At 52.6% G+C, this 27,084-nt stretch overlaps 14 protein-coding genes across 14 annotated transcripts; 8 read left to right on the forward strand and 6 right to left on the reverse strand.

Moving 5' to 3' along the window:
* Positions 1–487: 487 nt before the first annotated feature.
* Positions 488–1,561, forward strand: SNOG_02743 (hypothetical protein; the record flags this gene model as incomplete). The annotated part of the gene is made up of 5 exons (XM_001793288.1): positions 488–655; positions 681–782; positions 900–1,177; positions 1,225–1,340; positions 1,389–1,561. The coding sequence occupies 5 exons, from the start codon at positions 488–490 to the stop codon at positions 1,559–1,561; spliced, it is 837 nt and encodes a 278-aa protein (XP_001793340.1).
* Positions 1,562–1,670: 109 nt separating this feature from the next.
* On the forward strand, positions 1,671–2,532 carry SNOG_02744 (hypothetical protein; the record flags this gene model as incomplete). The annotated part of the gene is made up of 2 exons (XM_001793289.1): positions 1,671–1,984; positions 2,040–2,532. The coding sequence occupies 2 exons, from the start codon at positions 1,671–1,673 to the stop codon at positions 2,530–2,532; spliced, it is 807 nt and encodes a 268-aa protein (XP_001793341.1).
* Positions 2,533–4,030: 1,498 nt separating this feature from the next.
* On the reverse strand, positions 4,031–5,180 carry SNOG_02745 (hypothetical protein). The gene is made up of 2 exons (XM_001793290.1): positions 4,879–5,180; positions 4,031–4,821 (listed from the first exon to the last, which is right to left on the reverse strand). Exons 1-2 carry the CDS (start codon positions 4,904–4,906, stop codon positions 4,613–4,615), a joined length of 237 nt encoding a protein of 78 aa, XP_001793342.1. The 5' UTR covers positions 4,907–5,180; the 3' UTR covers positions 4,031–4,612.
* Positions 5,082–5,536, forward strand: SNOG_02746 (hypothetical protein; the record flags this gene model as incomplete). The annotated part of the gene is made up of 2 exons (XM_001793291.1): positions 5,082–5,121; positions 5,313–5,536. The coding sequence occupies 2 exons, from the start codon at positions 5,082–5,084 to the stop codon at positions 5,534–5,536; spliced, it is 264 nt and encodes an 87-aa protein (XP_001793343.1).
* A 970-nt stretch (positions 5,537–6,506) lies between these two features.
* On the reverse strand, positions 6,507–9,049 carry SNOG_02747 (hypothetical protein; the record flags this gene model as incomplete). Its single annotated transcript, XM_001793292.1, has 2 exons — positions 6,507–6,615; positions 6,660–9,049. The coding sequence occupies 2 exons, from the start codon at positions 9,047–9,049 to the stop codon at positions 6,507–6,509; spliced, it is 2,499 nt and encodes an 832-aa protein (XP_001793344.1).
* A 987-nt stretch (positions 9,050–10,036) lies between these two features.
* Positions 10,037–11,968, forward strand: SNOG_02748 (hypothetical protein; the record flags this gene model as incomplete). The annotated part of the gene is made up of 3 exons (XM_001793293.1): positions 10,037–10,560; positions 10,614–11,358; positions 11,414–11,968. The coding sequence occupies 3 exons, from the start codon at positions 10,037–10,039 to the stop codon at positions 11,966–11,968; spliced, it is 1,824 nt and encodes a 607-aa protein (XP_001793345.1).
* Positions 11,969–12,248: 280 nt separating this feature from the next.
* SNOG_02749 (hypothetical protein) lies at positions 12,249–13,305 on the reverse strand. Its single transcript, XM_001793294.1, has 5 exons — positions 13,235–13,305; positions 13,047–13,092; positions 12,920–12,949; positions 12,645–12,828; positions 12,249–12,591 (listed from the first exon to the last, which is right to left on the reverse strand). The coding sequence occupies exons 1-5, from the start codon at positions 13,276–13,278 to the stop codon at positions 12,452–12,454; spliced, it is 444 nt and encodes a 147-aa protein (XP_001793346.1). The 5' UTR covers positions 13,279–13,305; the 3' UTR covers positions 12,249–12,451.
* A 573-nt stretch (positions 13,306–13,878) lies between these two features.
* SNOG_02750 (hypothetical protein) lies at positions 13,879–15,517 on the reverse strand (the record flags this gene model as incomplete). Its single annotated transcript, XM_001793295.1, has 4 exons — positions 13,879–14,145; positions 14,194–14,303; positions 14,351–15,260; positions 15,334–15,517. 4 exons carry the CDS (start codon positions 15,515–15,517, stop codon positions 14,099–14,101), a joined length of 1,251 nt encoding a protein of 416 aa, XP_001793347.1. The 3' UTR covers positions 13,879–14,098.
* A 517-nt stretch (positions 15,518–16,034) lies between these two features.
* Positions 16,035–17,365, forward strand: SNOG_02751 (hypothetical protein; the record flags this gene model as incomplete). Its single annotated transcript, XM_001793296.1, has 3 exons — positions 16,035–16,133; positions 16,289–16,798; positions 16,841–17,365. 3 exons carry the CDS (start codon positions 16,035–16,037, stop codon positions 17,363–17,365), a joined length of 1,134 nt encoding a protein of 377 aa, XP_001793348.1.
* A 169-nt stretch (positions 17,366–17,534) lies between these two features.
* On the reverse strand, positions 17,535–19,760 carry SNOG_02752 (hypothetical protein; the record flags this gene model as incomplete). The annotated part of the gene is made up of 4 exons (XM_001793297.1): positions 17,535–18,268; positions 18,404–18,593; positions 18,642–19,132; positions 19,265–19,760. The coding sequence occupies 4 exons, from the start codon at positions 19,758–19,760 to the stop codon at positions 17,748–17,750; spliced, it is 1,698 nt and encodes a 565-aa protein (XP_001793349.1). The 3' UTR covers positions 17,535–17,747.
* A 1,606-nt stretch (positions 19,761–21,366) lies between these two features.
* SNOG_02753 (hypothetical protein) lies at positions 21,367–23,296 on the forward strand (the record flags this gene model as incomplete). The annotated part of the gene is made up of 2 exons (XM_001793298.1): positions 21,367–21,851; positions 21,901–23,296. The coding sequence occupies 2 exons, from the start codon at positions 21,367–21,369 to the stop codon at positions 23,294–23,296; spliced, it is 1,881 nt and encodes a 626-aa protein (XP_001793350.1).
* A 163-nt stretch (positions 23,297–23,459) lies between these two features.
* Positions 23,460–24,059, forward strand: SNOG_02754 (hypothetical protein; the record flags this gene model as incomplete). Its single annotated transcript, XM_001793299.1, has 1 exon — positions 23,460–24,059. One exon carries the CDS (start codon positions 23,460–23,462, stop codon positions 24,057–24,059), a length of 600 nt encoding a protein of 199 aa, XP_001793351.1.
* Positions 24,060–24,357: 298 nt separating this feature from the next.
* Positions 24,358–26,273, reverse strand: SNOG_02755 (hypothetical protein). The gene is made up of 3 exons (XM_001793300.1): positions 25,614–26,273; positions 25,477–25,562; positions 24,358–25,428 (listed from the first exon to the last, which is right to left on the reverse strand). The coding sequence occupies exons 1-3, from the start codon at positions 25,994–25,996 to the stop codon at positions 24,668–24,670; spliced, it is 1,230 nt and encodes a 409-aa protein (XP_001793352.1). The 5' UTR covers positions 25,997–26,273; the 3' UTR covers positions 24,358–24,667.
* A 379-nt stretch (positions 26,274–26,652) lies between these two features.
* SNOG_02756 (hypothetical protein) lies at positions 26,653–27,040 on the forward strand (the record flags this gene model as incomplete). Its single annotated transcript, XM_001793301.1, has 2 exons — positions 26,653–26,798; positions 26,872–27,040. The coding sequence occupies 2 exons, from the start codon at positions 26,653–26,655 to the stop codon at positions 27,038–27,040; spliced, it is 315 nt and encodes a 104-aa protein (XP_001793353.1).
* Positions 27,041–27,084: the final 44 nt, after the last annotated feature.

Below are 27,084 nucleotides of genomic sequence, written 5' to 3' on the forward strand. Positions count from 1 at the left end.
ATCTGCTAATCCTTGACGAACGTAGTCATTGTTCATTTGCTGTCCTTCCGCACGCAACCACCCCACTCCTTGCTTGATCTTTTCCACGTCCATCCCTCCAACAGGACGCTTCGCACGTGTCACCATGGCCTAACCATCGCCCTGACGGGAGACGGTAAGTATGCGAGTTGTTTCCTGGCACTACTGGACCGGCGTGGCAACGTCGCAGCTAAGGTTGGGCAACCCTTGATGAGTATCTCATATAAGCCATCTCACGCTTCCTTCTCTTTCGCACGTCTCTCCTGACCACATCCTTTCCGATTGGAGTAATGAATCCCTGGACCCTGTATCTGATCCGAAGCCATTAACGTCAATTCCCCTAGCTCGTCTCCGCCTTGTCTCCACCTAACGTTTATTTCATCTTTGTACTGCCCTCATACGTTACAGTCGGCGTTGTCGCACTTCTTCTTTGGCTCCATCCCAAATGTTGGAGAGTTGAAAGTTGACCATGGGTTTCACTACAGAATCCAAGACTTCTATCTCGGGTCCGGCACCCGTAAATGGCAGCACGCTCCATCCAGTCACCTCAAGCCAGTCCAAAGCAGCGGAAGCTGGCGGAGTTCATCAGAGTCAGACCATCATGGCGACCATAGCAGACGACGACGATCGTCTACTTGTGCGCATCGGCTACACGCCGGTAGGTCTTTCATGAAGAGCGTTGTGACTATGACCAACATCTTGGCAGGTTTTACATCGACACTTTTCACGATGGTCCACCGTTTCCTACGCTATATCGATTCTTGGTGTGTTGGGTTCAGTACCAGCGACATTTGGAGCGCCAATGACCTCAGGTGGGCCAGCCACAGCAGTTTGGGCATGGTTCATTGGCAGTATCATGGCGTACTGCATAGCAAGTTCAGGTACGATACGCAACATCGAGGGTTTACACCGTGCGGGTGCTCATTAAGCTTTCAGTGGCCGAACTAGTTTCCGCATATCCTACAGCTGGAGGCATGTACTACGTCACAAAACATGTTGTTCCGCCTGAACACGTTGCGGCTTGGGCTTGGATCATCGGATGGTGCAACTTTCTCGGTCAAGCAGCAGGAGTTGCCAGTTTGGCATACACCATCTCCCAGATGATTCTGGCAACAGTTGTCATGCATACTCTGGAAGATGGCGTATCTGCTTTTCAACCGTAAGATACATAACTCGTTGATGCAGACAACAACTAAATTGCAGCAGACAAGCATATCAAACGGTTCTTCTCGCTATCTTTGTTCTCTGCCTATTCGGCACAATCTGCTCTTTTCCCACGAACTGGCTACACCGCATCATTCTATGGTTCGCACCCATCAACAGTATGTAACGACGAGCTTTCTGTGAAGTCGAATCTAACAAGACTACAGTCATTGCGTCAATCTGCATTTGTATCGCCCTGCTCATTCTTACGCCGAACAAACAAAGCCCTCAATGGGTCTTCACGACAGTCATGGACGGCTCCGGTTGGGGGAGCAAAGGATTTTCGTTTCTACTAGGGTCAGCCATTCTGAGCGGTATTCACACGCTTCGCAAATGCTAAACATTGCAGTTTCCTATCGGTGGCGTGGACTATGACAGATTACGACGGTACCACCCAGTAAGTCGACGTAAAGTCCTTGCATATACCAATCTAATCAGTGTTACACAGCATGTCGGAAGAAACACACGATGCCGCAATTCGTGGCCCTGTGGCCATTCGTGCAGCCATCCTAGTCTCGGGCGTCGTCGGCTGGATGCTAACCGTCACCTTCTGCTTCTGCATGTCAGATTACGAAGCGATCATGGCGACACCGACCGGTCTCCCAGTCGCACAGATCTTCTTCAACGCGGGCGGTAGGACGGGCGGAACGATCATGTGGTTCTTCGTTATGCTCGTGCAGTTTTTCACCGGTTGCTCTGCCATGCTGGCGAATGCACGAATGGCGTGGGCATTTTCTCGCGACGCCGCCTTTCCGTTTTCGGGGTGAGTTTGTGTCCACGGAGAAACATACCGTAGCGAAGACTGATGCAGGTGATAGCTTCTGGAGCAAGGTCAACCGCTACACACACACGCCGGTCAACGCGGTCTGGCTCGTCGTCGCCTTCTGCAGCTGCCTCGATCTGATCGGTATTGGAAGCACACTGACCATCACCGCCATCTTCAACATTACCGCGCCAGCCTTGGACATTAGCTACATTGCCGTCATCATCGCGCACCGCTGGTACGAAGGGCAGGTCCAGTTCCACCCGGGGCCATACACCATGGGCAAGTGGAGCAAGCCCGTCAACGCGATTGCAGTCACATGGGTCATCTTCATCAGTGTGGTCTTGTTCTTCCCCACAGCCAAACCGGTCAAGGCGAGCAACATGAACTACGCCATCTGCGTGGCAGGATTCATTGGGCTGTTCAGCACAGTCTGGTGGTACGCTGGAGCGAGGAAGACGTATGTTGGTCCTCGCACCACCGACACCATCGACATGCTTCCACCCGAGGATCCCGAGGAGATTTTTAGCGATTATGACACACCTTGATCTCACACGCATTGCGCACGCATCGAACACTATCGCACACGCAGTCATTGCTTACAGCATCCCACCAGCATGAAAATTTACATGCATGATCCCCACGACAAGGCGTTCGCCCTCCCCAGACCTTTTCCTGCACATCAACCAAACCAAGTTTTTTTTTAGCGGCGCAGGCGCATAGCCCGGAGTTTTTCTTTTTCCTTTCCAACATTCATCACACACAAACTGCGGAAGTGCAGCATCCATAGAAACAGGGCTCACCCTCCCATAGGAACATCGGACGAACAAGATACCCAATATAGAAACAAGCGCCCAATGCCAATATCATCTTATCGCAAGCTACTCGTGCACGCCATTGTACACGTGGTGATTGTGTACTTTACCCCACGCTGCACGCCAATGGAACTACTGCATGAACAGGGCCAGTGAGCGTCATCTTACTACCTGGGGAGATGGACACGTACATTAGGATATGTGGTTGTGTGCATCGTACGTTATTGATTATGTGGACAGCATATATGAGACAAGCGCGGTTTGCGCTCCAAGCTGTGTGAGTGAACATGCTGCGGATTTGAGCGTCGGATATCAGCGATGAGTGGTTAGGAACGCCACATGGGGTATGGAGCAGATGAGGTGAATCTGCTATGAATAGCTCACAGACTAGCTCTTGTTGCACCGTAGTAATCCCCATACCAGGGGAACATGTTCATCATTTAAGCCTCCTCAAGATCGTGCAAGCGTGAAGAGTCTCTACCGAGTGCCTTCAAATCCTACACTAACATACACACGCGCCACATGCGCCTCCAAATCCACTCGTTACAATCAGCAAGAAGCGGGGGTCAGGTCCAACAGAATCCTCCCCAAAAATTGCACTATTACAATGGTGGTACTTCTCGACCGGGCTCAGATCACGCAAAAGTAGCAAGACGTTCCAACTTACTACAATCTCGGTGCTCATCGCCACATTCCCAACTGAACTCGCAGCTATGGTATCCGAGATTTGAGCAACACTTGCTAACACCGCGAACCACAGATTTGCTCGTGCTAAGAAACAGGGACAAGCTCATAGACGGACTCGAGGATGTAGGGGTGTAGCGATACTTTCATAGTAGTAGTGGTATGTAGAGTAAGCTATAACAAGCTAGACTCGTTTCTTCTTAGAGAGTAGAGTTCCAGTAGGAAGACGTTCAGCTTTCTTCGATATCGGTGCTTATCGCTACGGGGCCAAGCACTCTCCGTTAGTCGAGGCTAGGCGATGCATGTGAATCAGACACTTGCTGCGATCAAGAAACAGATTTTGAAGCTCGTACACGTGCCGAAGAAGGAAGTAGAAGTGTAGCGAAAACTAGAAAAGGACAATGTATACTTATTAGGGAATGGGCGTTGCATGCTATTTGTCTTTTTGTAGTCTATTCAACGACACGTGATCCTTTTCCCTGGCAACATCAAGAGCCTTTCGAGAACACGATACACCAACAAAGCAACGCACACGCACACTGAAAGATTGCTAGTTTTGAACTTTTTATTTATTTCTCAACTACATGCCACATGACATTCCTTAGTTGTAGTCCACACTCTCCAAAAGACCTCTGCAATCCTTCTCGCAATCATGACCATGGAAACCCCGCTCATTTTCTTCCGTTTCCGTTTCCCTTTTCAAACCCAAATGCCATGCTATGGTAACAACATACACGAATCGAATTAAAATTTTCCGGCTCCAAAGAAAAGATGATGCGCTCAAAGGAGAGACGTATGTGACGTGATCGACGTGAAACTAAAATGCTCTGGCTAAAAAAGAATAATAATGTGTGTGCAGAAATATCGGTTGGTGGTGTGCCGCTGTGGTTGGTCCCTGATTTTGTGAGGATATATGTGTGGTGTGTGGTGTGTGGTGTGTGGTGTGAGTTGTCGTAGATTCGGTATAACCATTTCATCAAGGATTATGTCCGTCATGATCGTGCTATGTTGCGCCCTTGCTTCAGCGCGCATATGTATGCATGTGTGTGTGTGTGTGTTGGCCGCGTGCTGTGCGACCGTCTTCCCCACGCGCAGATCCCGTGGCTCCATCCCTCGCGTGGAAACGATTTTACGACCGCCCCGTGCCCGCGCGCCTCAACTCCTTGATGCCAATGGACGGCATCTTGCTAAAGCGCCTGCTGTTCGTCGAGGACGCAGCGGTGGAGCTGGGACTCGATGCGTAGACGTATTCGCCGTCTACGTATTGCGCGTCGCTGATGAAGGTTGTGCGTTTTTCGCGGCGGGTGTAGCGCTGCTCGAGGCGGTAGAGCTCGAGACCTGGGTGTGCGTTAGTTTTGTGTCGAAGAGAACGTCATGAACGACAGAAAGACGTACGGGCTTGGAGTTTCTCAAAGATACCCATTGTGTCGGCGGTAGGAGTGATAGCTGCGATAAGGGTGCCAAGTGGTCGTGTGTGTGTCTGTATTTCAAGGCTTGCTTTTCTGGCGTTCCCAAGGGTCCAGGAGAACAGGTGTGTATGTCGATAAGAGGCACGTGTGCGTGTCGCGGGTTTCCAAAGGACCAGCTGCTTCCCTGCAATGGCGCAAACGTCGGTGGTGTCGAAGTGCTCTCCACAAGGTACGTAACCGGGTAGATCGATCCAGTCCAATCAGACGAGCAGTCCACAAGTAATAACAATTAGGTTGGCGAGGTAGTCGAGCAACTTTGCTTTCAGACACTTGAGCTGTCAGAAGGGCAAGAATGAGCCACGAAGCGAGCGAGAAAGTATGTAAATGAACTGGCTTCGCCGGGCTGGGAGAGCGAAACAGGGGATAAGGACGCCTTCTCCAGCCCTCGGCTCTGCGTTTGTTGGGGCGCAAGAAAAACGCGGGAGCATGAGCTTCTGGGCCTGTCTAGCGTTTCCATGCCGCCATTCTCGAATCATTCAAGCCCGCCTAGTCATGCACCAACTCTGCACTTCTCAAACGCGCCAGTGCGCAAAAAGGTGCGATACCCGGGCCCCACCGCTCGCAGCAGGTTTATCGACGTTTGATCGTCAGGAACACGAGAGACGTTGGAGCCAACTCTGCACCTCGCACTGCTTGCCACGGATCCTTCTTCAAAAGAGGAATCCTGTCAAGGTTGCATAGCGTCACTGAGCCTAACTGCGAGCTCCTGTCTGTCCGCCGACGCTGGGGCTTCAGTGGCACGGGAAGCTTCCCCGCCCATCGAGTCAGTTCACACGTGGTGCAGGCATTCTAAGCTCGTCAACGGAGGTGGCTCCAAAAAGGCCCGCCGCCACCCAGCCAAGCGGCAGACGCCCGTCCAAGGGGTGCATTGATGCATGCTGGGAATCGATCGACGGCTTCGAATCGTAAAAAAACAAATCCAGTTCGTCCTAGGGAAGCTTCTATTCATGCTGAGAACAGTCTAAATATAATCTAGAAAGACATGGGATTCCCACACGGCAACGCCCCGTGTTTGATCAACGACTAGCCCGGCTTTTGTGACTTGCTCGTCTCGTCCATTTGCGCCCATGGCTCCTATGAAATGCTTGCAGTTCCTGATCTACATTATGCTAATCGCGATTCGGGGACGGATCCCTCGACTACCGCAACGGCTCCCACATTACCTGCATCCGCCGATCCATTAAGCAGCGAAATACATGAGATGACATCGGCAGGTTCAACGAGATGCCAGCTGGCCAGTGTCTGCTTTGAGCTGGCGCCAACAGTGACCGAGAAGACATGGTCGGTAGGCAGATTCGATTGTCTGAGTGAACGGAACATGTCTATCGTTGTTAGCTGGTGTCTTCCATGAAATGCCGGTATCACAAACCTTCATCTGTGAAGTCATCTCCCAGACACAGGACAAACTCGGGCGCATCTTCCAGGTTGATCGCCGTAATCCAACACGAGTCTCTTTGCGATCTCGCCCTTGTTGACGAAGCGGGGGGCGCACTTCGAGGTTGGTCTTTACTCCGTCATGACTTTCGACGTCATACTTCTTCGCGACAGTCCCTCTCAAGATGCTTCTGGGCACTTCGCGAGTCTTGATGTGGCGCCGTATTCCGGATTCAGCTCCTCCGATAATGCCATGTCAAAGCAATCTTCTTTGTCTCGACGAAGGAACCTGGAAGCGTTAGTGTGGCATTGGAATGTTTTCAGCATACACACTCACCAGTTGTCTTGTCAGTGTAGTACTGGAACACATCGATGACCTCCTTCCGCCAGCTCATGTCGGTCGTCTCTGTCAAATTTTCCCAGTCCTGGCTTTTTGGGTGTCGCATAAAGCTTCCGTGCTCGGCACTGAGGCCCAGTTCGGAGATGTGGCCCATCCACTCGTCCAAGAAAGCCTGATCTCTGCCACTGATGATCCAAACAGCATTGTTAGGGTCTGAAGCCAGTGTCTTCAACGTGCGAATCACCCGGTCGGAGGGAATGGCTGCCTGAGGATCCTTCACGATGGGTGTCAAAGTGCCGTCGTAATCGAACATGAAAAGTCGCTTCTTCGCTTGCCGGTATTGAGACAAGAGCTTCGCCCGATCCAGAGCAGGAGTAGCAAATGACTGGTCGAACGCAGAAAGGTTAGTCATGAGCCTCTTCAGGTAGTTGTTCGTCCACGACTGCACGTTATTTGACACGACGTGGTTGTAGAGTTTTGTATGCTGCTGCTCTCGCTGCTGGTCATCGAGCTTGAGAGCTTCATTAATGGCGTCCGCCACACCGCCCAGGTCCCATGGGTTGATATGGATCGCTCCGCTCAACGAGCCTGCAGTTCCTGAGAATTCTGAGAGGATGAGTGGACCGTGGTTGTCTTTCTGACATATGACGTATTCCATGCTTGTCGTGTTCATACCATCTCGCACACTCGTGATGAGACCAATATCTGCGAGTCGAAGCAGGGCGAAATATTCCTCCCGTGAGAGATACTGGGGGAAATGGCGAACGGGGGTGAAGTCGAGAGAGCCGTGAACACCATTGATCTTGGCGGCAAGATCTGATATGTTGTTGACAATCCTTTCCCGCGCACTCTCGCCTCTGTCCGTATGAACACTACTAGGGCTAGTGACCTGGATAAGGACGACTTTCCCTTGCCACTCTGGATACTTTTCGAGAAACATTTCGAATGCTTGCAATTTCTGGACAACACCACGAACAGCATCCAGCCTATCACGACCGACAATGATCTTCTTTCCGGCATACATCTCGCGGATGCCCTTGATGCGATCATCGATCTCAGGGTCACCGAAAGCTTGCCGCTGAGTCGAAGCCGCATTGATACCAATTGGGAACACGTCGACAGCTACGTGGGCTCCATAAGCATCGACTCCGGCCGAGGAAGAGTCAAAGCCTAGGATCCGCGTGCAGCATGACGAAAAGTGTCGCGAGTAGCTATACGACTGGAAACCAATCATGTTGGCACCCAGAACACCTTCCAATATCTCCTTTCTCCTGCTCAGGCACCTGTAGAACTCGCTACTCGGGAAGGGGACATGGAGGAAAAAGCCAATGTAGATGTTGGGAAGACGTTGGCGGAGCAGGCTGGGAAGCAGGAGCAGATAGAAGTCGTGCACCATGATTATGTCGCCAGGGTTGTAGATCTCGAGTATTCTGTCCGCAAAAAGCTTATTCATGCGGTAGTAGTCGGCCCAAGACTTGCGTGCGGCACGGCCGTCCTCGGGTTCATTCTGCTTGTAATGGAATAATGTGTATAGCTCGTGCTCGGCGAAAGTGCGCCAGCGGCTCTGGTCCTTGACAACATACTCGTCCTTGTGATCGTCCACTTCATCGACTAGCCATACGGGGACGATCTTACCACCGTGATCGCGCTCGAGCTGCTTCTCCAGACGCACCCTGTCGTCGCGGCCGATGCGCAAGCCGGTAGGCTGCTGAGGTACTGGGTTTGGCTTCTTTGGGTCAACGGGAATCGGCGCAGCAGCCTTGTTCACAGGCGGTTGCACGGCCAAGTCCCCTGCGGACTTTGCTGTAGATATCTCGCCAGTCCAGCCAACAAGCGTGTGGTTCCATGGTGACGAAGACGAGGCCAGGTATGAAAAGGAGTCGAACAGAGCTGAGGTGCCGCGCCGTGGCTCAAGTTCCCAATCGTTACCCTTGGAAAAGCCAATGTTGTACGGTACAGCGAATGTGGCACTGATGATGCGACCGCTAAGGTTCAGCCCTGGGTGTGCTGCACGCGGATCCACGCTGGACAGGTCGTTCTCAGTCGATTCATCGGGCCTTGGCTCCATTTTCTGTTGAGTGTCTTTCTCTGTTTGAGCTGTACCTGCCTCGAAGGTGGAGCCAGCCTTGTCCTGGACCTGCTGCTTGTCCGCAAAATATGAGTTGGCGCTCCACGATGGCCCTGGGGTGGCTTTCTCGGGGTCAAAAGGCAATTTGCTGGTGGAATCAGTGTCTTCGGGGTCGATGTAGGCCGACTGGCCAGTCAAGTGTACGCCAGGCGTGACAGGGACGTTGGTGATAGAAGGGTGGAGGGCGGGATGGTCGCTCTCGCGGGGCTCGAAAGCTTCGGGCGACGCTGGGTCTGGTTCCGTAGGCGGTGTCATGGTGCAGGCCGAATGCGACTCTGGGTCGAGCTGTAGGGAGGTATTAGAAGCTGGTAGGCTAGTGGAGTGAGCTGCTAGGGAAGGAGGAGGTGGTGGGCAAGCAGCGCAACACTGGGCAAGATATATATGGTGAGGGCGCATTGACTGACGAAACTTACCTTGCCGCCTGGTAGCGAAGCGTGACTCTCACCGTGCGTGGTGGAAAGAGAAGCTGCGCAGAACTCCTACGGTGGAAGGACCAAGCTAGACTTTACGCAACCACGATCACGATCACGATCACGACCACTATAGCACAATATGATCAGAGCGAGCGGGTTAAAACGAAAGTCGTCCGCGGGTGGCAAGCGAGGAGTCCCCAGCACAGGAACGGTGGAAGAAATAAAGACGCAAGCAGCGCTATGGTGAGGTGAAGAATCGGGGCAAGAAAAGGTCTTGGTGGGCTGTCCCCATCCCACCTTGGGCCTTCTGACGTCGGTAAGAGACATGGATGCAGCTCGGGCCATGGCCAAACAGCAGGAGCACATGCAAGTTTAGGATCAGGCCAGGCTCCACTCACTGCTGGCTCCCAAGTCCTGGTGCTTCCATGCGCTTCGCTCGGCCAGTCTACATGCAGTTTGTTGACCCGAATGTCAATATGATGTAATCGCCGCCGGTACCTGAGCCCGCGGCGGTTGGACCTCGACTAGCGCGTTTGCACACAGTTGGTAATGTCTAGTTGGTACAAGGTGCAGCTGGACGAGCGCAACGGGCATAGAGAAGCATAGACGTGCCTAGAGATTCTACAGTAGAGTCCGACGTAAGAAGACACAACGAAGCGCGCAGAAAGTCCGCGGGAGTGTGCTCCAGGGCCCGCCCAAAAGCAGATTAGCAGCTTAGCGAAATAGCTCCGCATCGCATTTCCAAGAGCTTCGCGAACCTACGCAGCATCGTGATCGACTCACATCGCCAGCTTGCTTGGTGATTAGCTGCCACGGTCCTAGGCCTCTCATGAAGCCGTCCCATCCTCGGCTGACATGTCGCGCCCATAACCGCTTTTCACCGTCAATTGCCCTGTGGCACCATTTTGTCGGTCGCGATCGACCTTTCCTCACCCAGCAGCGGCCGTCTTCGACTGTCGCCGAAACCTCACAGCACAGCACAAGCGACCATGTCGGCGACACGGAATCTCAGGCTACGGATGGCATCGTCCCGCCTGCGAACCGACGAGACTCAACGGTCCGCAAGACGTTTTCGATAAGAAGACTTGAGACCGAGAAAGGCGCATGGCACGCAAATCCGATCGATGCATCAGTCGCGCGAAACCGCGAAAAGAAACGAATTCAATCTGTCCTTCAAAAGCACCGCGCCGACTCTCCAACGGGAGCGCTGGCTACGGCCAAGGAATCCTTCGGTGCGGACAAAGACTACAAAGGCATCGTGGTGCAGCCTGTGGTGCACCCTACGCCTGTCAAAGAGAGTGAATTTCCGTGGTCTCTGCCATTAGAAGAGAGGGAGATACCAGGCCTTGATAGGCAAGTGAACATACAAGGGCCCATGGGCCTCAAACACTGACAAGAGACCTCAGGCTGGCAATCGAGATCGAGAGATTCTGCGCATATTCACAGCCAGGCCACTATGAAACCATTGCGCGAAGACAGGTCATTGAGCAGGTGAAGAGCCAAACCCGAAGAATCTTGCCAGACCATGTCCTCGAAATATTTGGCTCCGAACGTACTGGGCTGACGCTTGCCACGTCCGACATCGACTTGCGCCTGGTCAAGAAAGCGAAGATGAAGGATCCCGAGCAGTCAAAACTACTGCCTACATCTCGAGAGCGTGAGGAGGCAACGAGGGATCTGTACATGCTGTATGGAAAAATAAGAACCAAGCACAAGTCGGCATATCTGCTCCTGACCATTCGAAATGCTCGCTATCCACTCATATCCCTCCAAGATCACAAGTCGGGCTTGGACGTCCAAGTCGTCCTCTCCAACGATACCTCACTGTCGAGGGACCTCATGAAGGGCTACATGGAGCAATATCCGTACTTGCGCCAGCTACACCTTGTGGTCAAGACCATGTTCGATGTGCGGGGCTTGACCGACGTCTTTCGGGGTGGCTTTGGCTCCTACACGTTGTTCATGATGATAGTAGCCAGTATCCGACACAAACCCCACCCGCGCAACGACGCTGCAGGAGGCTTGATCAACTTCATGAAGTTCTACCGCGACTTGGACACGACCAAGGAAGGCCTCTCCATCGAGCCCGTGTCGACGTTCAACAAAGTCGACAAACCCATCATGTCCGCCAAAGCCAAGGCGAAGCTCGATGTACGCACAAAAGCTCCCCCATCTCTTCTCCCGTTCTAACACATACAAAAAACAGGCCGGCAAAATCAAACCTCTACCTGAATACATGCTCTGTCTCCGCGACCCCGCCGACCCCACCAACGATCTCGGCCGCAAAGCTATCGCCATAAAACACGTCCAAAAGACACTCAAGGCCCTATACTACACCCTCGACCGCGATGTGCGAATGAACACACGCATATCCCTCCTCAGCACCCTCATCGGCCCGTCATACATGCTCTACAAGGAACGTCGCCACAAGCTCGCCGAGTACGGGAAACTGCTGTCCGACAAGAACAAGAAGCGCCTCGCTGTCCAGGCACGCGAGGTCAGAGAGAGCACCAAGTCATTGGAGTCGTCACCGAGTGAGGGAAAAGAGGAGAATGAGCTCGATCACATACAGCAGGTGGTTGGAGAGGGCGCCAAGCCAGTGGAGTCGTCTCACAGTGCGCCAAAAGAAGAGAACAAGCTCGAGAATATCCAGCAGGTCCAGGAGAATATCCAGCAATATGTTGAGAACATACAGCAGGACTTGGAGAGTATGCTGCAGGACAAGAAGCAGGAGCAAGAATCGAAACGCCCGCTTCTCTAAGGGGGCACGGTGATACAGATGCATCGTCAAAACCATGCCCAAGTCATCGTGTCTGGGTCAGGACTGGAATGTTCTTGGAAGCATTTTGAGCCCTGAAATAAAAATAAGCAATTCATCATCAAAACAACTTTGACATATGCCAACCTGACTGATGCTATGTACATGAGTCGTCCAAGCATGTGACCGAAAGTGCCATCGTTGCATGCCTAATTAGCGCAGACACAATGTGCTTACATCACAACCATCTCTGTCTCACTCATGCCCTGCGTCACATGCTAGAGAGCGTGAGAAGGGCCCGTTCTGTTACAAGTGCTGATTGCAAGCCCTATTCATGATGCAAGCCGTATCAAATATGTAAACTCCATCATTCCGTCGTGCCATACGACACTGTCGTTCATGTCCTCCATATCCTCATTTGCCCTTCCACAAGACGGATGCTGAACCGTAAAGAAACTATCCCACTCATTCCAGTCCACCACTGCCCTAGATGGCGTACTTTCGGGTCCACTCACGCGCTGTGGACTCATATCGAGATCGGTCGGTCTTGTAGACGTGTGCGATCTCGGGGACAAGCGGGTCGTCGGGGTTGGGGTCTGTCAACATGGAGCAAATACTCAGGAGCACTGTCGTGTATATTAGTCATAGGTCTTGATATGGAGATAGAGTAATGGTGTACCTTTTGAGATGGTCAGAGCGGGGCTCCACTGGTCTCGCAGAATGTCCAAGCAGATGCTGCCGTTGGAGTTGATGTTGGGGTGGTAGATACGGGTGGTGAAGTTGACCTTCGGGGGCTTGAAGGGGTAGTCGGTAGGGAAGTGAATCGCTAGGAAGAAAACGCCGCCCGAGTATGGTGAGTCGCTCTGTCGCACGGTTAGTCTCGCGGCTTGCGGTTGATGTGCGGAGTTGCAGCAGGCCTTGGGCTACTGCCATGTGCCCGAGGATTGTACGTACAGGACCCATGATGGTTGCTTGCCAGTGGAACTATCGCGTTGTCAGCATTATCGTTCGCGGTGTCTTCCGTTCGCGGCATCGGCGAAACCGCCCCAGCCGCGGGGATACCACACAAAGCGTGACGTACCAGATCATCCCCAATGGGGCCAGCTGAGCACGAAGAGGGAGGGTCACTGCGAATATCAAGTCAGCGAAACGTGACCGGAAGACGGCGTTGCGAGTCCATATCGCCATGTAGATGCCATGGCGCCCCGCCGTCGCAGGCTGTCGTGCGAGCAAGCGGGCGGGCTCGCCTTCGGAGGAGGGACGACGTACCGGCCGAGGTCAGTGAGCTCCTTGTTAATGCGCTTAAGAGCCATGGTTGTGTTGTGGATATGTGGTTGGGACGAGAGACAGTGTTGGTCGGGCAGCTTCTAGCAGCGAGGGTGAGCGTGTGGTGTTGAAGAGTTGAAGTGGGATGTCTGTTCGCAGCAGCAGGGCCAGCGGTTAGCGTTGGATCCCAAAGAAAGCAAGTGCGGCGGCGTATCACATCAATCAGCGGAAGGCACACCCGCCACGCCCAACACCCAACGTACCTGTGACTGTCGCGCCTGATGGCTGTAGCAAAGGCAAGCGGCGAAGTCGAATTGTGTGGTGAGAGAGAGCGCAAGAGGCGGGGCACAGCCACAGCTTGTATTTATCAGTGTTACAAACCCGCCGCCCAGACGAGGCAGCCCGGTCACTGCGCTGCAAAATTATTCACCGACGTTTCTTAACAATCAGCATTGCCTGCTGTGGCGACTCGTGGAACCGAACCGAATGCGAGGCTGATGTCTCATTCACAAGTCTGCGCGGCATACGGCAGAAGCTTCACCAATAAGTTCGCCAGACTGTTGTGCACATCATCGTTTGTCTTGTGCCATCGACTCTGGATGTGGGTCCGCCTTGCACAATGCATGCATCAATCATTTGTGAGACCATCAACGTTCGAGGCGTCTAACATTCGTTTGCACTTGCATCTCTACTTCTAATTTTGTCCGCATACAAGCTGCATGCTAAGCTTGGAGTACTTTGTACTTTGTGATAGGCGGGCTCCTCAGACCGATCAACGTTGCACAGCGGTAGAGCATGTCATCCTAGCCAGAGATGAGCATCAAACACCTGCGAGCTATGTATACATCTTCGCCTTCGTCCTGGCGATCAACAGAATGCCTGTAGGCCAGTGATTGCACGGCCGAGGATCAAAGCTGAAGCGCGTTAGCTGCCATCAGGGTACATTCGAATGGGAAGCTTACCGTGAATGTCACTCTGACCTTCGTAGGTCTGCGTCACGAACAGATTCGCGACGTGCCTGCCAATGCCGTACTCGTCGGAGACGGCATTTCCACCAAACACTTCCTGGAGCCTAAAGCCAGTCAGCACTGCCTGCCAAGGTACCCATATGATACTCACGTTCGTGCGTTGATGAGTGCTCGATCACAATTCTGCCTCTTAATCATAGAAATCATCTCGGGCGCAGCCTTGCCTTCGTCCTTAAGACGTCCTACCTGCACGGCAGCCAGGATACCGAAAGCTGCATCGGTGGTTGCGTCCGCCAGCTTCTTCTGCACAAGTTGGTACTTGGCAATTGGGTTGCCCTTGAACTGCTTCCTGTCCAAAGCATATTGCCGCGTACGTGAAATGCAATCCTCCAAGGCACCCATGGTGCCCCAAGCGATTCCGTACCTTGCAGAGTTCAAGCAGCTGAATGGTCCCTTCAGTCCCACAATTTCAGGGAACATATTGGCTTCTGGCACAGGGCAGTTGTCGAGCTGTATCATTCCAGTCAAAGAGGCTCTCAGACCATTCTTGTCCTTGATAGCCGGCGTCTCGAGTGTTCCTGGTGGGCACTGGTCTCGCTCGATAACAAAGCCTCGGATCTTGCCGTCCAGTTTCGCCCAAACTAAGAGGACATCTGCAATAGGCGAGTTGGTGATCCATGTCTTGGAACCAGAGAGCGAGTAGTAGCCCTTCTTTGTGGGATGAGGCTTTGCTGTGGACTCCATCGAGCCTGGATCTGAACCGTGGTTGGGCTCTGTCAGACCGAAGCACCCCAGCAGTTCGCCTTTGGCCATCCTGGGCAGCAAGCGCTCCTTGAGCTCCTCGGTCCCAAACTCTTCGATACCGCCCATGGCAAGGGAGCTTTGCACCGAGTATCCAGATCGGTACCCAGAGTCAACTCTCTCCACTGCTCGCGTGATCAAGCCAGCAGCTATACTGCTCACACCAGCACACTCGTAGCCTTTGATAGACGCACCGAGCAAACCCAGCTCGCCCATTTCTGAGATGATGTTGCGGTCAAAGTTCTCATTGCGATACGCCTCTACATACTTTGTATTAGTGACAGCATGTGATTACATGCTGCGTGTACGTACCCAGTACTCTCGGAAGCATACGCTCTTGGCAATATGCCTCTGCTGTTTCTGAAATGGCCAACTCCTCCTCAGTGAACAGACTCTTCGCGTCCAGAGGATCTGTCCAGTCGAAAGCGACGGGTGCATGTAGAGAACGCTTTCCGATGACGGAACGAGCGGGGGCGTTTAGTTGCCTTGCGGCATGCCTGCATACTGGTCGGAACATGACTGTGATGTGTGATAGAAAATGTTTGATGACGGAAGAATCTACAAACCAACAAAATATATGGTCTTCCGAGCGGAAACGTCCATTGGGTAAGCGGGAACGAAACAGACATTCATTGGGTAATCTGGAGCGACAATGGCCTCGGAAAACCCCACGTAAATCAACCGCGGCACGGAAACGCTCCGCAACTGGTGGCAAGCAAGCATCATCATCATCTTCTTCGAGCGGCAATTGACGGAGTCGACTGTGCAGAGCCCCAACGTTCTGGAACACGAGCTATGAAGTTCAGAACATGTACTGGACAGGAACTAGGTCGTGCTTGTGATAGATGTGGAAGTGCAAGTGCCAAGATATGTGTAGACCGTGATTGCGCGAATCCCTGCACGCGTTCGACGTGACGTGCGCGCGGCTGTCGCTTCTCCAGCCTCCCACCACAACTGCTTTCAAGCAAACATTGACTGTGCCAACGCTCAAGCCCAGTATTTGCGGGAAACTTGAGGCACTGAACAACATCAAGATGGGTATCAAGCACTTGTACCAGCTCATTCAAGAGCACTCGCCAGATGCAATCAAGACGGGTGAGATCAAGAACCAGTTTGGTCGCAAGGTCGCAATTGTAAGTTATGATCATTGGTACACTTTAAACACTGGCTAACAGCTGCAGGATGCGTATGTGTACATTTCAATGCTGCAACCAGTCCAATTCTTACCCTGTCTAGTTCCATGAGCATATACTCCTTCCTGATCGCCGTGCGCTCCGATGGCCAGCAGCTCATGTCCGAGACTGGCGAAACCACGTCACATCTCATGGGTCTCTTCTACCGAACACTGCGTATGGTCGACAACGGTATCAAGCCCCTCTACGTCTTCGACGGCGCGCCTCCGAAGCTCAAGTCCGGCGAACTTGCAAAGCGATTCCAGCGCAAGTCAGAAGCCCACGCTGCGGCAGAAGAAGCGAAAGAGACAGGCACAGCAGAAGACGTGGAGAAGTTCTCGAGGCGGACAGTCCGGGTCACGAGGGAGCACAATGAGGAGTGTCGGAGGCTGCTGAAGCTGATGGGCATCCCGTTCATCATTGCACCAACTGAGGCAGAGGCACAGTGCGCTACTCTTGCGAGGGGCGGAAAGGTGTATGCTGCTGCGAGTGAGGACATGGACACGCTTACGTTCAACACACCCATCCTGCTGAGGCATCTCACCTTCAGTGAGCAGCGCAAAGAGCCTATTCTAGAGATCCATCTAGACAAGGTACTCGAAGGTTTGGAGATGGAGCGCGAGCAGGTACGATCATCCCCCTCCACCACCCACGCCAAAGACTAACAGCCTCAGTTCATCGACCTCTGCATCCTCCTCGGCTGCGACTACCTCGACCCCATCAAGGGCATCGGCCCCTCCACCGCCCTCAAACTCATTCGCGACCACAAAACCCTCGAAGGCGTCGTCGCACACATCCAATCCGATCAGAAGAAACTCACCCTCCCCGAAGACTGGCCCTTCGCCGACGCCCGCCAACTCTTCCTCGAGCCCGACGTCTGCCCCGCAGACGCCCCCGAGTGCGACTTCAAGTGGGAAGCGCCCGACATCGAGGGCCTGGTCAAGTTCCTGGTCGAGGAGAAGCACTTCAATGAGGACAGGGTCCGCAATGGTGCGGCCAAGTTGCAGAAGAATATGAAGAGCGCACAGCAGAGTCGGCTGGAGGGCTTCTTTAAGCCGGTGGAGAGGACGCCTGAGGAGAAGGCGAGTTTGAAGCGCAAGGCGGATGAGAAGTTGAGCGAGAAGAAGAAGAAACAGAAGGAGGAGGCGAAGGCGAAGAAGCAGGCCAAGTCAAAGCCGAGGACTGCTGGTTGAGCTTGGGTGACGGGGCAGGGGTTTACACACACAAGGGATGCGTCTGTGTTGGCGTTAATCGGACATGAATTCAGAAGATTCATATGGCGTTGGGAGGATATCCAAATCACGAGTTCAACGCAGGATCTTTCGGCGCGTGCATAGTGAGAATATGGCTGCACTCCGTAGCTATAAGCTGAACAGTTTCGCTATCGTCCATACAGCTACATCAAGCGTTCCACTTAATTGCAGCATGCTTCATCCCCAGAAATGGGTTACCTACTTTCCTTCTATCCATGTCTGTCATACAATGCTCGATACATGCGCCACCAGATGCTCGTTGCAGCCACTTTTCTTCGCTAATCTAAAGTCGTGACTAACATTCCCCACACCTGCCGTGCGCTCAAAACAGATCAAGCAGGTCCTGATTGCTCTTCTTGCTCGGCTCGCCACCCATCTGTTGCGCGGGCGGCGGGGGCTGGTTGTTCTGAATCGACATGCCCGCGAACCCACCCATGATATCGTCATTGCTCATCTGCGCACTAGCCGGCGGCGCAGCACCGCCTCCATCACCGAACAATCCCAGCAGATCATCCATGTTGGACTGCGGCTGTGCCGGGGCATTTCCAGCCGGCGATGCGACTCGCTGCGGCGTACCTGCCAGACCCTCCAGGCCCGACTCCCCAGAACTCGGGGCTTTCTGCATGGACGCGGGTGCCGAGCCGTCGAAGTCGATGTCGAGCAGGTTCTCCATGTTGGTTGTGGGTGGTGCTTTGCCGGTAACGGCGGCGGCAGCAGCGGCAGCGGCGATAGGGTTTTCTCTCGCTTCCTCCTCCTGTTCTTCGATCGCGGCGCGTTGCATGGCCTCTGCGCCAAATCGGCCTTGGCCAAGGAAGGCCTCTGGCGGCTTGTGGTACACGGAAGCTAGGGTAGATAGTTCCGAGAGTAGTGTCTCAAGGAGTTGAGGAGGCAGCGATCGGATCGTTGTTGTAATGGGAGGCTTGTCCGAAAGTACAATGTTCTGACAGAATTAGCTTGGAGCTGGCAAACATATCGCACCTGTTGAACGTACCTTAGCAACCTCAGGGTCGCTAGAAAGTAACCGCCAATACACATAAGCTCGGTCGCGGATATCAGGATTGTCGTTTTCTGCGGTGGCAGCTTGTAGGACCTTTGTCACGAGACCTTGTGCTTGATCTGGCTTCTTGAGGAAGAGCTTCACAACTGCTGTGAGGATTTGGAGTTGTGTCTGGATATGGTCAGCTCAGTTGTCAGTATGATGTCCACTTGAACTAACCTGGGTAAATTCTTCAGCGAAGGTATCGACAAAGTTGCCAAGTATCTCTCCAGCATTATTGATCTTCTCGGCATATTCTCCAACGATCCATATAAGCGAAGCTCGAGCATTGGGCTCATCCAGTTCGTCAATGCATTGGCAGAGCGTGGGTATGATACCCTCGTAGCCGGGGTACTTGCGGAAAATATCCTTGATTACCACAACTGCTTCTTGAACGACGTAGTTGACTTTGGTGTTGATAAGGTCAAGGAGCGTGTTGACGCACTTCTCGCTGGCACTCTCAATCTTGATGGCCACTTGTCCAATAGCCTTGACAGCTCGCCGCACAAAATCCATATCCACCTCCATGGCATATTCCTTCAATTCCGCGAGCAGCTGATCGACGTTCTTGTCGTTCGCTATCCGAACCATAATCTCGAGTTTTTGCATCTTCAGGTATGGGGGATCGTTGTATTTGCAGAAGAAGACACGCATCTCTTTGCTGAGAATGTCTGTTTGTTTCTGGAGTAGTAGATCGATGTTTCGGAGAGCGACGTATTGTACCTCGGGAGCGGATGAGACCAGAGTTACTAAGATGCATCAATTTGGCTACAAGCTTAGAGGGATTATAGAGGGGCGCTTACCCAGGGGTGGAGCCATCTTTTTGGTGTACGATTTGGTCAGTTCTGGAGAGATATACCGCATGTGCAGGAAGACGACTTTGACAGCAGCAAGGACAACACTCGGGTTTACGTGCTGAAATTGGGGCACAACCCTTTCGCAAATGTGCTCTGCCTCTTTCACGTCAGACGCTTTGTAATCTGCTAGAGTGGTGAGCAGAGTGACCCTGCCCCATTCTGTGCATTCGTTCAGTGCCAGAAGCATCTTCTTGAGGGTGGTTGGGGTGATTGCAAGCGCCCTGGTCTCCGGCGACGTTTCCTGGATCTCAACCAATGCCGTAACGGAGTTCGCAACTACCATGGGGTTAGGGTCGCCCACGAGTTCCTGCAGCTGCTCGATAAAGCCATTCTCAATAGCCATTGCAGGTGCTAAATCGAAGAGTTTGGCCACACAAAGAGCTGCTGTCTTTCGCACGTATGGCGACTCGTCCCGTAGTGTCTTGCGTAGCGGTTCCTCCATATAGTCTGTCATCTTATCCACTCGGATACAGCCCATTGTTCGTATAGCCAGCGCTCGTATTAGAGGATTGGGATCTTCTGAGTCCTGTACGAAGGTATTCACGGCGAGAATACATAGGTCCGGATGCGATTTCGCGTAATTCCTGATCGACTCGTCAGATGATCTTCGTGCAAGACATGGTTGTGACATACATTAGGTAGAGATACACCAGCTTCTTTTGATCCAAGTCTGCTGTAGCAATGTTCTTGAGAACGTCTGGAAACAGTGCCGACACATCTTTACCCAGGGTCATGGACATGATGGTCTTTTGGATGGCTTCTTTCCTGACATGATATGAGTATCACTATAGGCCTAATATCACTGTTCGTTCACTCACCGTTCGTATGCATATTGTGAACTGCAAGTATCGTCAGTCTTGGACACATGTCTATGTTCACGGGAGCTCATACACCAAGCCAGCTCTCAATTCGAACGTCTCTCCCTTCCTTGGCGCTGCAAACGCGCCTCTTATTCTGTTGACAGCCATGACTTCGTCTCCGGTGCGAAGGTCACAACCTCCGCCGAGCCCCTCCTACCTCAAGACCCTGGATTTGTGAACCTAATGGGTACTGGGAGTTCTCTGCCTGTGGCGCAATTACTCCGATGACGTATGCGGAAGCGGTATTGGATAGGAGAGCGATTACGGGTATCTGTGAAGGTATGGACGTCGAGGTAGTGGAATTAAAGCTGGAGATTGCGGAGCTTAGGTTCGCTGAAGGGCGACTGCTGCCACATTGACGATATGGTCCGTGCGGAAGAGGGTCTCGACTGTCGACATCGACAGTCGACATCCCGAACTCCCCAAACGCAAAAGAACAAGAAAAACAAGGATGGTGTGTAACTTCATAGACTCATGCATACAAGTAGGTGTAATAATTATGAATGATAGCCCTCCAACCTACCCAATTTGCGGCGTCTGTTCGTCGACGCTCGCAGCGACGCCGAAGAAAGCGCATACTCCAGAAAAGCCGTGAGTTGAGGCATTGCTCCATATGCAGAACACTGACTCGTGGAATTTGTAAGTTCTACAACCTCGCTATATTCATGTCCTCGATTGCAGTGTTCAGCCTGGTAGCTCAACGCATGGCCACCGGGAAATGATCAACAGCGAACGATCCAACCTCAATTGAAAAGATTTCCCCAAACTCGCAATCTATAGGAGATCACCATACTCACGACATTGCCGTCTTGAAATTTGCTGATGTCCAGCGTCTTGGAAGCCGGACGAATGCTTGCCGATCTAGACACCTCCTGGTCGGCGCTTACGCGCAGAGCTTTGTTAAGCGCTTGGGAAGAGCAGGCAACGTTCATAACAAATCATAGCCAGCCGCTTCGCGCTGCTTCGCGCTACTTTCTTCTCTCATCAGAGCTCATAGCAACTGTCAATCGTGTACCCACCCAAAAGCTCTATCCGAGACGCGAAGAATGTATGGTGGATGTGGCGCAGTTCTCTTCGGTATCGCTAATAAGGTCATCGGACTGGCCTAAAGTCAATCCTCAAATATTCCCAAAGTCTTAAAGTGAATCTGGGCTACACATTTGACCTAAGTCAGCCACCGATGCCAAGATGAACCCCCAGATGCGAAGCCTGCGCACAATGCATCAACCCCGGACAGGAAGCTTGAGGAATTCCAATCCAGGTACCCAGAGTACTATACAAGCAAATCAGAATCTCCAACCACCTTCACCGAAACTTCTCGCTCGGGCATCAACGACCTTCTATGCGCACATCATTACAGACTGGTGGTGGTGGGAGCTTGTAAGCTGGTTCGTGAGCTTCTCTTGCTTCATGGCCATTGTCGGCATCTTGTGGTTCTATGATGGCAAAAAGCAACCAAGTCATGTAGTCAAAGGGATCACTCTCAACGCCTTCATCGCAGTATTTTCGGCAATCGCGAGGGCTGCTATGATTCTTCCCGTGTCTGAATCCATTGGTCAGCTCAAGTGGATATGGTTCAAGGAAGAACGAAAGCTCGCAGATTTTCTCGCGTTCGACAATGCGAGTCGTGGGCCTTGGGGCTCTCTGATATTGCTAGGCACGACGATGTGCAGGTCTGAAATACCGTCATCCATCTCTAGTAGCATGCTAACCTGCTGTCAGACGATTGGTTTCTGTTGGGGCAGCGATCACCGTGCTGGCACTAGCATTCGAACCATTCTTCCAGCAGAGTGTCTCTTTTCCAAGCCGGAACGTGGTCACGGGAAATGCCACATTGTCCGTCGCAACTTCATATCGACGAATAGATGATATAGTATACCCAGTGCATGTTGAATTCCAGTGGCTGGGTATCAACACCGGGGCTGCTTCTCGCAGCGCTGCCCTGGACATCATGAACGCGCTGTCAGCTAGAAACGACCCTGTCCGACCTGCACCTTCATTTTGCCCTACCGGCCAGTGCACATGGACGAAGTATTCTTCGTTGGGTGTGTGTCACAGATGTCAAGACGTGTCTCGCTTACTCGTGCCCGTCTGTTCAAAGGACCAACTAGCATCCCCGGCTGGAGGTATTACAAAAATCAATCACTGTGGTCATCACATGAATGGAACTTTCGTTACTGGCACAAAAGGTGGTGAATTCAGTAATTACAAGCAGGTCATTGGCCTGTCAACTCTGCTAGTTGGTGACCGACCTTCGACAATGTCCGGCGTCTCGTACTACAATTCTACAGTCTTTCAAAGAACTGCTAACGCTCTTCTCAACTTCTACGTAGCCTATACGCCTGATGGAGATTCGGGGATCTTCCGTAACGCAACCCCTGTTATGTCGGAATGCATCTTTCACTGGTGTGTGAAAACGTTCCAAGGGGTGTACCGGGAGGGTCGCCTTGAAGAGGATGTTCTTTCGACTTATTCGCCCCCCGACCTTCCGACAGCACCGACAGAGCCTAGAACTGCGATACTTGGTACAGACTCAAACGATGCGTTTGTCATGCTTGCCAATGGGGAAACGTTCAACATCGCCGCAAATACTACAAGATCCTTGAGCAACTCCCTCAGGGCGAATTTGCCCACGTACCTGTCCAACAGTAGCCTTGATACCGGCGGGCAGTACCCTGGAAGATGGAATTTTGTACAAAACGCTCCGTACGATGTCAATGCAGCATTGGGATCCATGGCCGAGGCATTGACGAACAACATGCGCACGAGTGCCACGAACAACGGCACCGAACTTACTTTCGGCGAAGCATGGGGTGCAGAGAACTTCGTCGAGACACAGTGGCCATGGCTATTATTACCGGGTGCTTTGCTCTTCTGTTCGCTAATCCTGATCACCTCGACAATTATCAAGAGTCGACAAGAAGCAGTACCAACATGGAAATCATCCGCTCTCGCGACGTTGCTGCATGGTTTAACAGAGGAGTCACGCGCGTGTGTTGCAGCGGGTGCTTCGCAAAGTGAAGTGGAGGCCGTATCCCAGAACTTGAAAGTCAAACTGTTGCTCGGAATGGCAGGCCAGAGATTGAGGCCAGTGAGTGTAGCAGCCGGGGTTCCTTGATATTCTGTCATTCAACCGCTCCATGGCGCAAGGCGAAATCACAATTTGGGCATGTTCTTCAGGCCACCCAGCCGTCGATGACTCAACGATCCGGTCATTTTAGCACGTATAAGAGAGGCACCTGATCTCCAACACCCACAATAAAACTACGGCCATGCAAGTAATGGCAACAAGTAAGACTTGCAAATCATACGCGCCGCATCTGCCAACGGAATTATGGCTTCAGATTCTGGAGAACACATCCACCCACGAAGCCGAACATCTCTGGATGGCGGTGCGCCAGGTGTCACGCCAGTTCCGGGGCTATGTTGAGAGACTTTTCGTGTCTAGCCATCTTCCCCATTTCGCCATATCGCTTTCGCTTCCCCGCCGGAGCTCGAATGACGGATCCCACAGGTGTTGGCCTGGCGCAATTCCGAATGCGCAGGTCATCATGTCCCTTCACCATACGACCTTGGAAGAGCGCTTCGCCACGTTTGTCTCGCCAGTCGAACTCGGGTGCGGCGATGAAAGAGCGAGTGTCGAAAACCTCAGAGCCTCAGGCGTGCTCACAGAGGCGCGACTGTTGGAGGCTCCTGCGTGGGTATATCTTGGCAAAAATTACATGGCTGGCCGCTCGATACCATTGCCAATGGACATTGAGTGGAATCAGGCAAAACATCGATGGGTTTGGCCGGTGGAGTGGAGGGTGCTTGTCGGTCGGTTCTACAAAGCGAAGCTGGAGGCTAGAACGCGGGCACAACGTCAGACTTGTCATGCATAACGGCAAGTTGCTGAGTAAGGACCTGTCTAGGGGAATGTCACAGCGAACACCCCAGTCCTTGTGTCAAACCGTTGACTGCCAATTCCCGAAGTTGACACACCTTGGCGCCGTGGCGTCCACCAAACGGGTCGATCTTCAGTCTCAAGGCTCGGCGCTTCCGCCCCACTTCGAATTCGATACAAGGCCGCTACACACCCTTACAGCCTCAGTAGATTCCTGAGACACCTGCGTAACGTCACTGTTTATGCTTATGTTCTGCCAGCATGTCACTACGGCCTGACCCAGGCGAATTGACAAATTTACGGCAGACGTGATACGGAATAGATTTTTAGAAATAATTTTACATTTCATTGACCCATAATGTATCGAAGCGCCAAAGAAAAGGGAAATCACACATCCTCAGAGCCTGTTCTAATGAAGCGCTGCGCTTCTTCCTCCGTAGAGTGATATACCTGCACCACTGACCCGGCTCGCGGGAGCAATGCAGTCATATCATTGAGTTCCAAATCATGCCAAAGAGAAAAGTACCATTACCACCGAATGCCATGCTTCATGCCTCTCCACAACCCGCCTTAATTCCGTGCTCTTCAAGAAAATTGCTGGTAGACTTAAGCGATGAAGTCACGAGCAGCGAACTTGGGGCGGTTGAATCGTCCACGACCGCGTCCACGTCCACGAGCAGCGCCCTGACCGCCCTGACCGCCTTGACCTTGACCTTGACCACCCTGGCCCTGACCGCCTTGACCGCCCTGGCCTTGTCCTTGCTGACCGTTGTTCTGACCCTGACCGTTGTTCTGTCCTTGCTGACCGTTGTTCTGTCCCTGACCATTGTTCTGTCCTTGTTGACCGTTGTTCTGTCCCTGGCCGTTGTTGTTGTTTTGACCATTGTTGTTGTTGTTGCCGCCATTGCCGGCACCAACAGTGAACCGAACGCAATCGTCCTGTGCGCCACGCTGAGCAACAGGCATGAGAACAGGCTGATGGTTGCTTGAAGAGGTCATTGAGCATACACGGTAGGTACCATCGGGAAGACCGGCAGCAAGATCGGCACTGAGCAGACCATTGCCATCTCCATTGTCATTGATACCCTTGAAGAAGGCAAATGTCTCGGCATCCAGGGGTTCCGTGGGGTTCTTGTTGTTGTTCATGTCCTGGACAGTGATGTGGGTGTGGCCAACAACATTGCCTCCTTGTAGAGCCTGGGGAGCCGCGTAGTAGGTAATATCAGGGTTAGTGAAAGACCCGGCTTGCAAGTTGGCGATCTTGACTGAGAACGTGATGGCTTCTCCTGAGGCGATGTCATCACCGTCCTTGGGGTTCTGGAAAATAGCAGAAACCATGTTGCCGGCGGCAGGAATTTCTCCCATGACTGCTTGATGTTAGACCGTTAAGAGAGTCTGGCTGTCGTTATGCTTACCAATACCGTTGCAAGAACCCTCCCTGACCTGAAGACCGTTGGTCAGGGTCTTTCCTTGACAGAAGTTGATGAAGTTGGCTTGGTCGCTTCGGCACGTTAGCTTTAGAATGGGACAGAATAATACTTCACAAACTTACGTAGCGGATGCAGCCTGACCAGCTTCAGCTTCGGCCAAACCGTCAACTTGACTGTTGGTCTGCACAACATCAGGGTTCAGGGCGAGAGCGTTGTTGTTGCCACCACCACCATTGTTGTTGTTGTTGTTGTTGTTGTTCTGTCCCTGGCCATTGTTCTGACCATTCTGGCCGTTGTTCTGACCTTGGCCATTGTTCTGACCCTGGCCGTTGTTCTGTCCCTGGCCGTTGTTCTGACCCTGGCCGTTGTTCTGACCCTGGCCGTTGTTCTGACCCTGGCCGTTGTTCTGGCCACCCTGACCGTTGTTACCACCGTTCTGGCCGCCGAATTGAGCTTGGGCAACGCCAGCTGCAAGCAGCATGGGCAACAAAGTAGTGAAGCGCATGATGAAGAGGGGATAGCAGAAAATGCGAAGTGTATGGACTAGAAAGTAAGGGTTAAAAGAATGACTCCGACTAGCGGTGATAATTAAAACAGATACGTTCAACGTAATCTGAGTAAAGTATTAGAGGAAGGGAGGAAAAGGAATGTAACCCTCGACTGGCAGACTTGGAAAGTACAGAAGAACAAGCGACAGAGGATGGTAGAAGACAAATAACTTGAGCGGGCGCATTGCCTTTAAGACCTTGGCGAGATACACACTGAAAGCACTCAGGCCAAGACTCTCGTCGTTCCTTGGGCATGAAACCTACGATGAAGGCCGACACGTCGCAGGCCGACAATACAGGCATCCATGGACGGTTAGGAGTGAAGCACAGGTCACATTGGTTTACAGGCGCCGTGGCCTTGACTGAGGCAGCGATGGGAGCCTCTGCGAAGCGAGGATGCGTCAGGCATTGAAAAGTGGCTGGACGGAAACTCGTGATGTCTGAAGTCTGAATGATCTCCGACACGAAAAGTGGGAGATCCATCTAGAATAGGCTAGCGCACACCACGCTAAACCGCTTGCCGCCAACCCAACCCTTGTCGCTCCGCCGCTTCTCCACCAAAATTATATCGAGGACTACGGACTCAAACCGCTCTGATGCCTTACCATGCGCAATGTGGCAGCCGAACGCACGGCAGGAACGTCTGGGTAGTCCCGGTATTCGTTCTTGGTACCCCAACCCTTCAGATCACACTGGCTCGTCTACTGCCCTGTGCCCTGTCACTGCAGCCCTCATTGGCTTGTCAGGGGAAGCCTTCTCGTATGTAGCCAAGTGCGAAAAGATAACTGCGAGTGACAGATGTGACGGGTATCTGTATAGACTATTCCCGTAGCAACACAGGAAACGAGAGCCTTGCATCGTTTCGAGAACCCTCCTCCTCCAGTTTGATCTCGAATCTGATCCTGCACACCTCTGCTTATTCTCAACGGACTGTGCCACCGGACAGTCCCTTCCGAGGTGATTTCTGCAATCTGGCGCATGGTTCCAGCAGCGAGGCATGAGGGTCCTCTTCTCCAGCACTCATATACCGCATTTGTGTTCAACC

This window comes from Parastagonospora nodorum (assembly GCF_000146915.1).
Source record: "Parastagonospora nodorum SN15 chromosome Unknown scaffold_4, whole genome shotgun sequence".
Classification (NCBI taxonomy): domain Eukaryota; kingdom Fungi; phylum Ascomycota; class Dothideomycetes; order Pleosporales; family Phaeosphaeriaceae; genus Parastagonospora; species Parastagonospora nodorum.

Coding starts and splice junctions, on each gene's coding strand:
- SNOG_02745 (XM_001793290.1), bottom strand. CDS start 4,906: ATGGGTATCTTTGAGAAACTCCAAGCCC. Junction 4,822..4,878: donor CTTTGAGAAACTCCAAGCCC/GTACGTCTTTCT, acceptor ACGCACACCCAG/GTCTCGAGCTCTACCGCCTC.
- SNOG_02749 (XM_001793294.1), bottom strand. CDS start 13,278: ATGGCTCTTAAGCGCATTAACAAGGAGCTCACTGACCTCGGCCG. Junction 12,950..13,046: donor GCCCCATTGGGGATGATCTG/GTACGTCACGCT, acceptor ACAACGCGATAG/TTCCACTGGCAAGCAACCAT. Junction 12,829..12,919: donor AAGCAACCATCATGGGTCCT/GTACGTACAATC, acceptor ACCGTGCGACAG/AGCGACTCACCATACTCGGG.
- SNOG_02755 (XM_001793300.1), bottom strand. CDS start 25,996: ATGCGCTTCACTACTTTGTTGCCCATGCTGCTTGCAGCTGGCGTTGCC. Junction 25,563..25,613: donor GGTCAGGCTGCATCCGCTAC/GTAAGTTTGTGA, acceptor AACGTGCCGAAG/CGACCAAGCCAACTTCATCA. Junction 25,429..25,476: donor GGGTTCTTGCAACGGTATTG/GTAAGCATAACG, acceptor AACATCAAGCAG/TCATGGGAGAAATTCCTGCC.